The following is a 15,257-nucleotide window of genomic DNA, read 5'->3' on the forward strand; positions in this document are numbered from 1 at the left end:
AAAAACTGGCTGGATGGACGAGCCCAGAGGGCTGTGGTGAATGGGGTTAAATCCAGTTGGCAGCGGGTCAACAGTGGTGTTCCCCAGGGCTCAGTATTGGGGCCAGTTCTCTTTAGTATCTTTATCGATGATCTGGATGAGGGGATTGAGTGCACCCTCAGCAAGTTTGCAGACACCACCAAGTTGGGAGGGAGGGTTGATCTGCTGGAGGGTAGGAAGGCTCTCCAGAGGGATCTGGACAGGCTGGATCGATGGGCTGAGGCCAATTGTATGAGGTTCAACAAGGTCAAGTGCTGGGTCCTGCACTTGGGTCACAGCAACCCCATGCAGTGCTACAGGCTTGGGGAAGAGTGGCTGGAAAGCTGCCCGGCGGAAAAAGACCTGGGGGTGCTGGTCAACAGCCGGCTGAATATGAGCCAGCAGTGTGCCCAGGTGGCCAAGAAGGCCAACGGCATCCTGGCCTGTATCAGAAATAGTGTGGCCAGCAGGAGCAGGGAGGTGATTTTTCCCCTGTATTTGGCTCTGCTGAGGCCGCACCTCGAGTCCTGTGTTCAGTTTTGGGCCCCTCGCTACAAGACAGACATTGAGTTGCTGGAGCGTGTCCAGAGAAGGGCAACAAAGCTGGTGAGGGGCCTGGAGCACGAGTCTTATGAGAGCGGCTGAGGGAACTGGGGCTGTTTAGTCTAGAGAAGAGGAGGCTGAGGGGAGACCTGATCGCTCTCTTCAACTACCTGAAAGGGGGTTGTAGTGAGGTGGGTGCTGGTCTCTTCTGTCAGGTGGCTGGAGGTAGGACGAGAGGAAATTGCCTCAAGTTGCAGCAGGGGAGGTTTAGGTTGGATATTAGGAAAAATTTCTTTACTGAAAGGGTTGTCAGGCATTGGAACAGGCTGCACAGGGAAGTGATTGAGTCACCATCCCTGGAGGTATTCAAAGAGCGTGTAGACAAGGCACTTCAGAACATGGTTTAGTGGGCATGGTTGATGGTTGGACTCGATGATCTTGAAGATCTTTTCCAACCTAAATGATTCTATGATTTAATTCTTACCCAGTCTTCCTATAGGAGAAACTCTCATACCTCTTATGATGTATGAAATCAGATAATTAAATTGCTATATTCTTCAAACCTTAATTTGAATTCTGAAACAGTTATTAGGTCTGCCTACAGATAAAACCTTGTATCAATAAAGTAAGTAATAAAAGCCTGCTCAGCTGGAAGAGTTAATCGTCCAGCTGAGGTGGGTTAAATACCTCCCTGAAACATATACTCTACAGTGAGAATGGTGATAAAAGTGGTGCAGTCCTAAGCGATGACCCTTGCTCATGTGAGTTCACCCAGGCCAGCGTTCTTCACTGACCTGGCTGGGTTCCTTTCAATGATCACTCTCAAAATGCCTCCAATTTCCGTATGACATTCTGTTCCCTTCCTCCTCATCTGAAAACTTCTGGTTTTCCTGAGCTGTTAAATACAACACGTAGCACTAGCCAGGCAGCAATTTTTGGTGGGCAAAAGCCAGACCTGGAAACAGCAGCTGTTTTGATGGTTCCTCTTCCACATCCCCACAGCACCATTACTAACGTATTGTTGGCTTTCCATTCTTACAGCAATCTTTCAAATCTCATGTGTTTCTGTAACACAAGCTTCCATTTTAAGGTAAAAAGGAAAAAAAAAAAAAAAGAAAACAAACTAGAAAAACCCTCCTCCTTCAGTTCAATCTCAGTTCAACCTTCACTGTCACTGAAGAGGCCACTGCTCCACTTCTGCTAGTAGTTCACCTCATTAGACCTTACAGCTTATCTGCAAACTTCCCCTTTTTAGGGCGATCTTTTATAAGACCAACTGGCATGTTAGTTAAGATAAAATTTGTACGTAGAGCCAAATGACTAGAGTAAAATACTCATTTTTACTGAATTAATTCTGATCCTAGGAGCAATGAATAGTTCTGTAACAAATGTGCATGTATTTTTATATTAATAAAAACCACAATAAATCTTTCCACTGCTTGAACAGTTTTTTCTTTTTCTTTTTTTTTTCTTTCCACATTTGCAGACAGCAGTTTTTGTAGCACTCTGCAAAGAACTCTGAGTGCTGTAGTGGTTTCAGGCTATCTTTGCAATCCTGTTCTAATTTAATAAGATTAATGACAGAAAATTAGTCAAGACAAGTGTTTGCCTGTTTCGTTTACCCTGCTGTAGTTCAAATTATAGGCGGGAAGTGTTTCCCCCAAGTACTGCTTAATTAGTAATAAGCAGAAGGGAAAGTAAAAGAAAAAAAGTGTAATCCTTACAGGGGGAAAATATTTGTAGCTCTGAGGCTTTCCTGTTAGTACAAAGGACTGAATTTGAATGATTCAGAGGACTATATAAATAAAATTTCAAATTTCTCCCTTAAACAAGAAACATTAGAAGAAAAAAAAAACCACACAAGGTAGATAAACCTCTGTGTACACTTTACAGGCAATTTCAGAGAGAGAATCAGTCTTATTGCAGCTGTATATTTCATTAGTTAAAAAAATGTAGTAAAGTTTCTCTTTCTTATTTTGGCTAGAAAACATAGTCCTGATACATGCTAATGACTGTCTATGTCAGGGTATTATGTTATCTTCTTGGAAAGACTTTTTAGGCTGTCCGGGATTTTCAGCTGTATAAGTTAATATGAATTGTTAGGAAGACAAAAACCTAAAAAAAATAAAAAAGAAAAATTTAGTTGGTTGATGGGACAGCCAGGACTGCTTTTCTTCCTGTTCTCTACTGCAGTATCAAGATATGACAGCTAAGACTTTTTTACATTTACAACTTTCCCTGCCAAAGCACAAAGTAGGGATGGTTAAGAGCCCCCGCACACATGCCCTGTGTTCTCAGATGTGCAATGAGCTCTGCCAACTGCTGCTTGCCGCGATGTTCCTCCTGGCCATTTACTCCATCATTCCATCCATTTTGAAAGGCACATTGTACAGCAATACTGGGAAGCTGGGCCATCACTTACAGCAGTGGAAAGGGCTGCTGGAAATTTCCCCGATCAGTTTTTGAGATTGCAAAATTTCATAATACCTGCAACCCTGCAAAAAAAAACCCCAAACAACCAAACAACTCAACCAAACTTTGAGGAAGGGAGATAGGAAGAAAGCAGCCATCCTCGCAGGAACTCATTTAGCAATTGCACTCTGGTGTGCTGGTTTTTAGGTGCCTCATAAATTGTAAAGAAACAGATCAATGGAACTCACCAGTGGGGTCCTACAATGCTAAAAGGGAGGATTTTGCTGCCAGGTTACTCCCTGAAGAAGATATATTCAAGCTGGACGAGGTGGGAGTAGAAAGCCCTTGGGGGTTTCAAAGAATGTGAGAGGTTAGCAGCCGGCCGGCCAAGAAGCCAGCGAGGGTAAGGAGAGTGTGTGTGTGCTGCAAAAGCATGGGCCGGGCTGACACCTAGAAAAATTATGGAGGTTCTTAACAAAACTTTCCAAATCCTGAGAAATATTTTACACCTAATGCAACTTGAAAGATGAACGATGGCTATGGAATGAGTAGTGGGTCTGTTGTGACACTACTCCCACCTTGGGAGCAGGGGGAACGAACGGCTGGTTTATCTGGCTAGACTGTATCCAAAACGATCAGAATTACAGCACTGTCAAAATGATCAACAACAAAATTATCATTAGCACCTAAAATGTCACCTCAGTCTCCATGTATAGCTTTTTATATATCACCTGTAAATAGCTTAAGAAATTAATAACTTATTCACAGTGAAGAAAAATTTCAGAAGAGCCATAGGGATTAGCAGCCCAAGCCCTGTTTCTAAAGCGATTTAGGTTCCTAAAAATCCATGTCACTAGATGTCACGTGGATTATTATACAATTTTTGAAAATTACTTTTATTGATTAGTTAAAAAAAAAGCAACTATGCCTTTGTACACACAAACCACCTGCCCTAGCTCATCACTTGGAGTCATACTGTAAAGTTTCCCTGAGAGAGAAACTTGTGACTGATTGATTCAATCCAAACACAGACGGCAGTAATCACCAACAGAAGTGATATGCAGTCCACCATATGGAGCTAGATGTGAGCAAAAAATTAAAAAATGCAACACAAAATTTTGTGTGTTAGGACCAACTAAATCTAAAGTAAGCATTTAATATCCTCTCTATAACAGAAGCTATTCATAAAAGTACTTTCACTTTTATTTGTGTAATTGTTGTTATTTTCTTTAGGTTTTCTTGAGGGTTTAATTTGCTTTCTGAAAAACACATGCTGATTTGTCAGTCTTGGGACATGCTGAGACTTCTTAGGCCAACACCAAAGCAGGGCTTTTAATTTTAAACTAATGGATAAAATTACTGACATCAAAAGAAACTGTGATGTTGAGAACATCTATAAATAAAGACATTCAGCTAAGTACTGACCTATATGTTTCAGTTTCTAATTTTAGGTAATCAAAAAAAATATTGTTCACCAAACATTCATTCTTGCTTTTGCAAACAGCACTAGACTGACAAAATCACAAGAATTCTTACTTATATGGAGCAACTGAATCCACAGCATATTCGTATCAATGCTTACTAGGGAGAATTAGCTTATAAACACAAGAAGCAAAAGTATAGAAAAAGGAGCAAAAATAAGAAAGACAAAGCAATTACTAGAGCTCCTACTACCTCCCCTTTATCCTGTCAAACCTCACTACTGTTAAGGCGTGTAGGACAATGTGTGATCAGTCAGGGACATCTTGCTATGAAGAGATGCTAAAAATATGGAGAGAATATTATTCCCAAAACTGAACTTTTGGGCTAGAAATTCTATTTATACAGTCTCTCTCTCCCCCATCAGAATTTTTTCTGGAAGTTGATGCCAAAAATTGAAACCAGACTAAAAACTCATTGAGGAGAAAATGTTATTACCTCCCCAGCCACCCACTGGCTGTTCAAATAATATTGTATATATCTGTGCACTTCTGCATATTTATTGAATTTGTCAAGTTTTTGTTCCCAAGTAAAACTTATTGGCCCTGTCAAAAGTTCACCAGCTGCACAAGTGACTTTGATGGCCTGAGGAACAGCCCTGGCGCTAGCGTCATGGAAGAGCCTGTGGCTTTCCTCTCCCTTTTCCAGCTGAGATTGGTATGTTGATGCATGGGGCCCAGAGAAGATACAGAAGGAGGGAAATTGAAAAAATAATAAACAATAAAAATATAAATTACAGAAAGCGCTCACCAAGCCATCCTGGTTTTATTATATGGCCTTGAGAAGGAATTTTGTATTTTCAATCAAACTATGTGGAATATGCATTGTAAACATTCTGCACCCACTGCTCAACATTTTTATGGCTTAGTAGGAGAAGAGCTAATAGGAACGTAGAGTGGGTTGCTACATAATCCGTGTGGTGTGGCTGACGGGCTGTCACGTAGAAAGAACAGGGTTGGCAGGTGTCACCTCTTGAGATTGCAGAGGATGGGAGCACGACTATGGGGATCTGGGGGCACAAAATAGAGAATCAGGCAGAAAAGTCCCTTTTGCAGCAAAGTGATGAACAGTACCCTGGTAGTAACATCTTTGGAAGGGCTTCTGTTCCCCGAGGAGGGGAGTGAATGGGAGAACAGAGAATGAAGACTTGAAATAAAAAATTAAGATGTACCCACCTACATTTTTTTCTTATGATCTAGAGGGCAATACTAGAGACATCCACTGTGGCAGTCATTCATGCCCTGAAGGTCTCACATGTTACAAAATTAGAAAGTGAGGGGAAAAAAAGAAGAATGTAGAGAAAAAAATACTCTAACGCAGCAAATGCAACAGGCTAGAAATGTTCAACCCATGGCTGCTATCTCATATTCACACTTACACAATGGTTTTCCCGATGTGCTTAAATGACTTCTCCACAAATTCACGGACGCTATGGACCTCCCCAGTGGCTATGACAAAGTCCTCGGGCTCATCCGTTTGCAACATCAGCCACATGGCCTGCAGAAAGACAAACAAAGTCAGATTCAGTGCACATGTAAGTGGCCTCTTTGGTACATGATATTATATTACTGCATTTTTGGTTTGGAAATAACTACACATACACACACATACCCCAAACTGGGGAAATTAGCACTTTCCTAACATGGTGGCTATTAACCAGTTCAGTGCAACTCTGAAAAGAGTTCAATTATTTCTTATTACAGCAAACAATGCTGTATTTGATTTTCAATTTGTTTCACAGCAGGGGTTTCTGCAGGGGAGACTTTAATATGTTTACTTTTGAACACAGACTTGGTTTAGTGCTCAAGAGCATGGATTCACTTGTTTAAAGCACTGCATTAATTGACATAGATATGGGGGAAAGAACAAAATTTCGTAATGTTTCAGTCCAGAGTGTTGTTGCCTGTCTGTTATAGAACGATGTCAAGCACATTGAATCATGAAAACATGGGTCCTTTTGGCTCTTTCTTCTGTCACATTTGTTTTGGCTGAGTTGAGATTTTAGTTAAGAGTAAGTAATTAAAAATGTAACTAAGAATAGTCAACAGTATATTTGAATAAATTAATCTGTTTTTCCTGCTGAATATGTGCTGAATGTTACATACTAAAGCACCGTAGCAGAAACATTTTCTTTTGACACAGGAACACAGAAAACACTGGTAGAAAAGCGAGACTACCATTAACATCTCTTTCAGAGAACCGTTTGTGCAGCAGCAAAAATCGCAATAGGTTTTGAAGCAAAACTTCATGGGATTGTCAACATATTTGCATTTCAGAGGAGCAGGTTTACTTCCCACAGCAATGTCTTTCACAGAGTGCCCTCCCACAAACAAGTAATAACGGATGAGCACCTTCTCAGAGGGCTGGCCAGCTAAGTCAGCTTGAAAGCAGGAAAGCAGATGGAAAAAAGAGGCACGCAAAGACACGTGTGACTTCTCTGAGGTATCACGGCAGGTACATTTCAGTTTTCTGATATGCAAGCCACCACTCTAGTGACTGTACTATTTGACTGCCTAGGAGCTGTAGGCGGACAGAATAATTATTACTTTAGATCAATCAAAATGATGTAAACACTTCATTTCCTTTGGAGAGGAAGAGGGAATACCTGTATGGCATGATCCTCCTTTAATAAATAACCAGAAAAGGAAAACAAAATAATTCAACTTTCTCTCCATATGGTAAAGAGGACTGTCATCTTCTCACAGTGTAATCCACAATGCTATTTGCATTGACCTCTTCACATCAGCTTTAAAGAAAACAACTTTAGTAGGTCCCTTGATGGTAGTGGATACTCTGCAAATCAGATTAATAAAAGCTTTGGGACAGCTCAGTTTCTCTTGGTAAATACCACCTAAAATATTCAATTTTTCCCCCCCCTATTCTTAATAAATCAGTGTCCAGCATAGCAAGGCGATACATTCCACTTAAATGGTTCTATCTGCAAGTAATTTTTCTTCCCAGTTATTATTTTATGCATCTTCCAAAGTTTTGACAAGATTTTATTAACATGTTCCTTTTGAACCTTTTTGGTTCTTGAACGTGTGTGGAAGGCTGGGTTTTGGGCAACTGCTGTGTAAGTCCTTGACATTAATTGTGCTTTAGGGATATGACCTGCTGGGCAGGACAATGGCAGTAACTTTATTTTTCCTTTCCAGGGTTGAACATCCTAGCCAATGACGCAGAAATACCCGACTGGCTGATGAAACTCCTCTTGTGGGGAGGAGATGTCTTAACTTGTATCTCATATGAGCTTTCTTGGAACATTGGGGTTTCCCTGTAGATTTGAGAGGTCGCCATAAATCACCAATTCCTGTTTCTTCATGACTGGACAAGCTTGCAGGATTCACAGTAGTAGCAGCTTCACAGAAAGATAAAAGGAATATCTAAAATAAGTAACTGATAGTTCTGGTTCTTCTAGCATCGTACCTGATTTCACAGACCTTCAGCTTTCATTAAGCAGCCCAGCTGAAAACAAGAAGCTTCCTCATGTGAGAAGGCACTATTTGAGTGAATAAGGATTTCCAAGACTAGACAGTCAGTCAGAGTCAGAATTTATAGCGGTTCTCCTCTTGACTTTAGTGGATGTTTGCTGTACATAATGAATTCAAGGTCTTGCCTGCCTTTGTTTGAAACTTACACAGCACTGTAGTGTCAGATACATCCGACAGACAGGTAAAAACCAACCCTTATTTATTGGTAAAAATCACCCCCCACCCCCAAATGCCATCGGTAGGTTGACTGAATATGCAATATTAGTATAAGGACCTGCTATTTACTATGCATTTTTGTAAAGTAGTATTAATATATGTAAGTAGAAGCAGGATCAGACTTACGATAACTTTTTGCTATCCCTCCAGTTCTAAACACCTCAGTTTTGTAATTCATTGGACACAATTTTAGTGTGGGTGCTTATGCTGAGACATTCAACAATCCAGTGAGTGTTTAAAATATTTACACGTTAATTTGTGTATTAATATAAAATAGCGTTAGAAGTTTCTCTTTACTCTAAAACATACACTGCATTGAAGGAGACAGCTACAAAATACTAACAAAAAAACAGCCTTCGACATTGGTCACACCAAGTTTTATACATTTGGATGTATCAACTCTTGTCTACTGTTTCAAAGAGCAAGCAATCACCTTCTTGGAAATACAACTTAAACTGCAGTAAATTTCTACAGGATCAACTTTGCAACGATCCAACAATGCAGACAGACTTGCTAAAAGCAATTTTTGCCTCAACTCCTACCAGGAAAGAATGTTTAGATTAATGATTACTTGAGAATCTATCACTGCTGGTTCTTTTATTTTTTCTGGCATTCACAATTGTTGGCACTTACAATTACCTCAATCAAATCAGGTATGAAAAAAATGAACGTGCTAAAAATTACGAAATAAGTGATAGTTCTGTTTTGCTTTGAGGAAAGTGCCCAAACACTGTTGCTTTGAATGGGTCTGCATAAACAGTCCATAAAAAAATACAAAGGCACACCAGAAGATAGAAAAATCTTTGAACAAGCTCAGCATTCAAATCTTTATTTCCACAGGTACAGCCTGTGACAACCACGGAGAAATCTGTGTACAAGCAGTAGCTATATGCTTTCCCTACAGCAAGTGCCAGGAATGTGCTTCCCCCCACATCAGACTAATAAAGGCCCTTGACCTATCAATTTCTAGGCATTTCCTTTAAGAGTTCATATTGTACCAGACTCCGGTCTGAGAATGAGAGGAAAGGGGGAGATATAGCTCCAGGTTTATTTGTCATTACTGAATGGCTTACTGGTTTTAACAGAGGGGAAAAGCTTTGTTTAAATTTCCACTGAAAGTAATTAATGGTTATTGACTGGCAAATGAAGAACAGGTGACACTCTGAATTAGAAGATAAATGATCTCATGTTCTAGCGCGATAATGGGTTAGTAATTGCTACAAAGCCTCAGCCTAGTGCGTCCCATCATAATGCTAGATCATGTCCAGAACACAAAGGCCTCTGTGTGAGAGGTATTCAGCCATTCACCTCCCGATACAGCTGCAGAGTGATTTGCTCCATTTATTCTCTGATGGACTGCACAACTGAGGCAAAAGTTCACCCATTCTCACCTTCCTGTTCACATGCTGAACCACATGACCCATGACATGGCTGAACTGAGATAAAAATATTGCCCAGCTTTGGCTCTTGGCTATCTTTTAACCATCGCAAGGTCATATATTTTAGGAATTTTTCTGGTGCAGGAGTGGACAGTCGTGGATTTTCCTGTATTTCTTTGAAAAGGCTTTTTTGGATGGGCAGACAGCAAGTAAAGAAATGACTTGTGTTCAGTTCTGCCACCCACTCCCTAATTTTTTGCTTGATCCAGTTAACAAAATGTGGGCAAATGTTGAAAAAGAGGAGAAAACTACTATGGAAATAATTAAGGCTTTGGCTCTCTCAGAATAAGACTGCTCCTTTAATGGCAAATGTAACAAAACATATTTTTCATATTTGAACTCTTTTTGGCTCTAGTCTAGTGACTCACAAAGTCTAAAGGCAATACTATGTCATTTACATTTAAAGACAGAAACCTAACCAGAAAGAGATACATAGCAAGTCTAGCAAGCGGACACACTTTTATGATTATGTGGACTAGGATATCTGTTCTGCATGCCTGAACTACAGGCTCTGCCAAAATCTTTCCTCTTTCATCTTTCCCCTCTTCCCTTTTCTGTGCATAAACCCCTGCCAGTAGTAAGCACTGTTTTCAAGCAACATATCCAAACCATGAACAAGTCTTCTCCCTGCCCAAATTTGTTTGCTTACGTAGGGTTTGCACCTGGGCTAGTGAAGGGGAGAACCCAAGCTGGACTGACACAACCCCAATACAGGTACATTCTGTGCATGCCACTGCCGTTATGGTTGTGATGTGTCTGCTTGTCTTAAGCATCTGGAGCACGTTGTAGATGTGTTTCACCATTAACTTCCAGTCCAGCATCCCAGTGAGAAAACATTTATTAACTGGGCTGTCATCCATGGATAACAAAGACTCAGTAGTTGAGGTTATGTTTAACTCTCTATATACGATACTTTCACTGTCTGCTCTAGCACTGTATATTGTTAAAATGGGCTCGTAATCAGGTATCTGCCTAATTAAGAGAAAAAAGAAATACAAATCCAACTTTCTGAGACTTTAAAGTACAACTGATGATTTTTGTTCTAGAAATAAAAGATGATTTTTCAAGAGAATGGGTAAAGCCTTTTCTTATGTCTCATCCGATGCAAGACCCAAACCAGATATGACTGAACAGACACACAGTGTGATAAATGGAAAAAGTTCCTGTTGGTACTAATTACTATTGCCCTACAATGTTACACAGCATTTTTTTTCCAAGCCCTATACTGTCAAAAAATCTTTCATACATATTTCTAGGTATTAAGCAGAGAACTTCTGACTTTATATTTGCCACACACACACACACACACACACAAAATCAAACCAAATCAGTAATGTTTACTTTAGGAGATGGAACAGATAGTTGCAGCCTGATGCAGGTTGCATTGTCTGTGCATTTCAGAGACAAAGAAGCAGAGACTGGTGAATGTCTAGCTCTACTTACTTATCACTTGCAGAGGGCATGGGTTACCTCAAGGCTGTCAACAATTAGGGAGCAATTTCTGACTAAGTCAGAAAACATTACCACCCAGAGAGACCCAAGAGTACATTATCACCATTTATAGCAGTTCTGTCTTTACAGTATTCCATACTCTATTGTCTAGAAGTGGGCAGAAGAATTCAGTGGGTTGGACATGGTACTCTCTAGTGATCCCAAACCTAGCTATCCTGCTGGGGTCACCACTGAGAAGGAGAATTGAGCATTTTGGGCCAAAGCATGATGAGGGATGCGGCAGCAAAGGAGAACCTTCTCCCCATATGGCGAGGACAAAGGCCTGGCATGACTGTTGTTCCTGCATGCATCATGAGGCACTGTTCCCTTTGTGCCACAAAAGACAGGGCTATTGTATCACCTCCTTGTCTGCATTGTCCCAACTCAATTGCACTGGCATGGAAAGAAGCTGCTCCGCATCTTCCACGCTGCGCGATGTGGGGAGATGTCATGCCCACGCACGTCCTGCCTGCCTGGATGTGAAGCAGTTCCAGATGCCATCACCCACCTCCTCCTGACACAACCCAGCTGACCGGCTGTGGTTTCTCAAGCTGCTACAGAAATGACCACAACTGATGATCGTGCCTTAGAAAAGTGAGACTGGGGGACATCGACTCACAGCTCTGAACCCAAACTGACTTCCAATTTTTCTATTTATTTACTTTTGGAGGGGCAGGGAAGGCAGAAGAGGTGCTGCACTGGCCGAGTCATCCACATCTGATTGACTTCTGTGACTGTTAAAAGTGTAGGTGTGTACTGGGTGTACCTGGTAGGCATGGGAGTATGTTATGTAAGGAGATTATACAAAGAGACAGCAATACGTACGTATAATACACAACAGAGGGGAAAACAAAATCTCCTTACATGTGTTCTGCACACAATAGGGGCATAGCACACATGACTGAAAAACACTAATGAAGCTCAAGTGCAGCAAAAAGGTCTTGTGATCAGAGTAAAATATAAGCTGCCTCTGCCTGAAAGCCAACACAAAAGTGTTGGGCATGATCCCGTTGCTCCCTGCCACGATGTGAGTTCAGTCTAAGTAATGACTATTGCTTTAGTACTTGTTTCTGACGATGTTATAAGGCAAGGCAAGGCAAGCACGGCAGGGAGACTCGTGCCAAGGAAAACCACAGGGATGTGCTGCCAGGCATGCTGATACTCCCAAGAAGCCAGTGACAGCAGGAATATGGGAGTATGCATAACCAATGTACTCCTATGCTTTTTTTCCTGAAATACAACCCTTCTTGCTCAGTTACTTAAAAAGTAAGGGTGCACATCCAATAGGCATGAACCTTACTATGCTGTTACAGTTTGTACTTGAAAGGCAAACCGAAGTTCATGATTGAGGTCACTGTCTATCATTGCAACAAGAGTGACACTTTTCATAAGCTCAACCCTCTCTTAAAACCTACAGCAAAAGAGGTGCTGCCCAAGAAGGGCGGGAGACGTGCCTCTTCCTTTCCCCTGAAGAGTCATCATCCTGTTTTCTCAGATCACCAAAAATCACAGCGTTGGTGCAGTATCTGTTGCTCAAGGAACCTCCATTCATGGAAAAACCCTTCTGAACACCATTTAAGTATCTATCAGATCTCATCAGTTCAAATACATGTTGATATGTTTGTTCCTTAACAGTGTAATGCTGAACATAAGGACTCCGATGTCCGTGTACAAAGCTTTTCCTTTAGCGTTGTCCTTTCTATTCATGCAGAGGAGACATTGAGTACTTATGACATGGCAGCTGCTTCCATTCAGAAGAGCGACGTTTACAGACCATAGACAGTTACATCACCGACAGAAAAAGTATAAAATGAGAACAGATTCGAGATGACAACATTCTCCTGAGAGGAAACACATCATTTGATAATGGCAAATTTACCTTAAGAATCCTAAGAAAGTAAACAAACAACAAAAATCACTTTTACCAATATACATATTAGAAGTCTCCTAGGGTACAGTTACAGAGATAATATCTCGTGACTCATTTTATAAACTTTCTCACAGATATTTGAAGTTACAGTTGATAAATTGCCACAGAAGCAATTTGAAGTATGCTTGCTGATTTATTCAAATCCTATGGTTTGGCTGTAGATGTGAACTTGGTTAGAGCTGAATGTGTTCAGATCCATGATTTTTTTCTTTCAAGTTAAAAGAGTTTAGTTGATACACTTAAAGATAATAATCCAACAATTATAAAGTTACTAAGATAATAAAATACCTGATAATCTTTGTGGAGCATCTTGAATGAAAACAATATCAATGTCTTTTGAAACAAAAGCCCTCACATCTGTAGGAAATACTAGGAAACACTGTCTAACTTTTCTCTTGTAAGCAGATAGGCCAATTGTTTTACAGATCTCAGGGAGGACTCGTGAAACTTTAGTAGGCAGTTTTATTAATAAAAACCACAAGAATTATAATCCAGATAAACCTTAAAGGTCAACCTTCCCTGTTAATGCAACATGATGTTTCTCACATACACCTCAGTTGAACACAAAGTTCTCATTGTGTTATCAAAAACTAGATTACTACTACTTTTTTTTTTTTCTTTTTGTGTCACTGAGTGTCAAAATATTGTTCTTTCAATACATGGAAGTATTTGTATACAGTTTTATAACTGATCTTTAGTTGCTAGCTGGAGGCAAAAAAGAAACAGTAAAGCTGCTTGTTGGGAAACCTCACCAACAATGAAAATTAATATAGTCCTTTTTTTCCTGCCAAAAAAATTTGAACAGATTTTTAGGTCCACAATGGTTTGTTTATTCTTCAAATGGTTAAATTGGAAGTGACATGTGTGACACAAAGTAATTTAAATGAAAAGATACAGAAAGGATGCATATATGCTCTGTTTCTTTCGTTTTAATTTTGGAGGATATTGTCGCAATTGCTAACACAGGGGTGCCTTAAATTCTGTTTAAGAAAAAAGGGAAAGAAATTCAAAGCTAAACAGAGAAAAAATGAGAAAAATTTGACTTACAGAAAGTACATGTGAGTTCTAACCACTCAGGTTTGTATTACCTAGACAAGACAATAGAATAAATACATGTTTCCCAGGCTCCACCTAGCAGACAATTCTGAAAGATATTTGACCCACTTCCCCCTCCCTTCCAGAATTAATTTTGCCTGCTATTTTTATATGAATGAAAGACAAAATACCTCTTCACAAAGCAGCAGACTCCCATTTGACAGGATTACTCACCGCTAAAGTAAAGGGTTGTACCCAGGTTGCGGTGAGGGCAGAGGAGTCTTAGGGACCCATGCCAGGAAGGACTGGTTGGGGCCACGATCTAACCGCAAGAAAAGAGACTAGGCTTTCAAGTCAAGTACTGGCATGTTTACCAGAGCAAAACGATCAGCCCCGAAATAATGATCACGACGTAGATATTGATCACAAAATGTTTACAGTGCAACATCTGACATATAAAAACATCCTGGTTCATGCTTCTGACACCTGTTTGCCTCCTGTTTCTTCCCTGGATTGCTCAGACACTCACAGCCAAGCGCAAGCTGACGTGCTCCTTCTGATGGGGGTCAGAGGAGCAGCATGATCTATGGATCAAAGTACTACTGATCTCCACGCAGTCAAAAACGCTATTATCTATACCATGAATCAGACAATTACTTTCTCTCTCCAAATCTTCCTTTCCTTTCCTCCCATTTGTGAACATTGTCTCTTCAGCTTGCTAGCTTCTCCGTTCAAGGTTTGTAGGTCTGCGGGGATCTGCCTAGTACCTATCCAGAAAAGGGCCCTGACTCAGGTTAAACCACTAGTAATACTGTAAAAAAGTGCTAAGAACAGCAGAGAACTGCCAGAGCACATGCAGATAGGCTCAGAGGTAATAAATCAGTACTTTGTAACGTTTATACATGTTTGAGGGTATAATGGGGAAGGAAGAGGAGCAAGCCTTTAAGATAGTAAAAGTAACAAAGCAAGTGCACTAAAATAAAGTGTATGAACAGTATTATTTTTTTTTTTTAAGAAATACAGGGAGATAGGGTGAGTTAATAACATAAAATTAAATTGAATTCTATTTTATAATTTCCATTCCCCCCCCCGCCCCAAATTTCCAGAATTCTTGCTTCATGCTTTTTAACGCTAAGGCATTTTCTCCTCAGACTGCTACCAGTTTCCAAACAATATTACACTCCTGAATAGTAATCTAAAACA

At 40.3% G+C, this 15,257-nt stretch overlaps 1 protein-coding gene across 1 annotated transcript in view; it reads right to left on the reverse strand.

Moving 5' to 3' along the window:
* Nucleotides 1–15,257, reverse strand: part of GMDS (GDP-mannose 4,6-dehydratase) — a 426,651-nt gene that overhangs the window by 78,122 nt on the left and 333,272 nt on the right. The window contains exon 8 of the mRNA XM_010573292.1: nt 5,831–5,949. Coding sequence (XP_010571594.1) covers nt 5,831–5,949 — 119 coding nt within the window. The remainder of the gene's footprint in view (nt 1–5,830; nt 5,950–15,257) is intronic.

Source organism: Haliaeetus leucocephalus, unplaced genomic scaffold (genome assembly GCF_000737465.1).
Source record: "Haliaeetus leucocephalus isolate CR32 unplaced genomic scaffold, Haliaeetus_leucocephalus-4.0 Scaffold373, whole genome shotgun sequence".
Lineage (NCBI taxonomy): Eukaryota > Metazoa > Chordata > Aves > Accipitriformes > Accipitridae > Haliaeetus > Haliaeetus leucocephalus.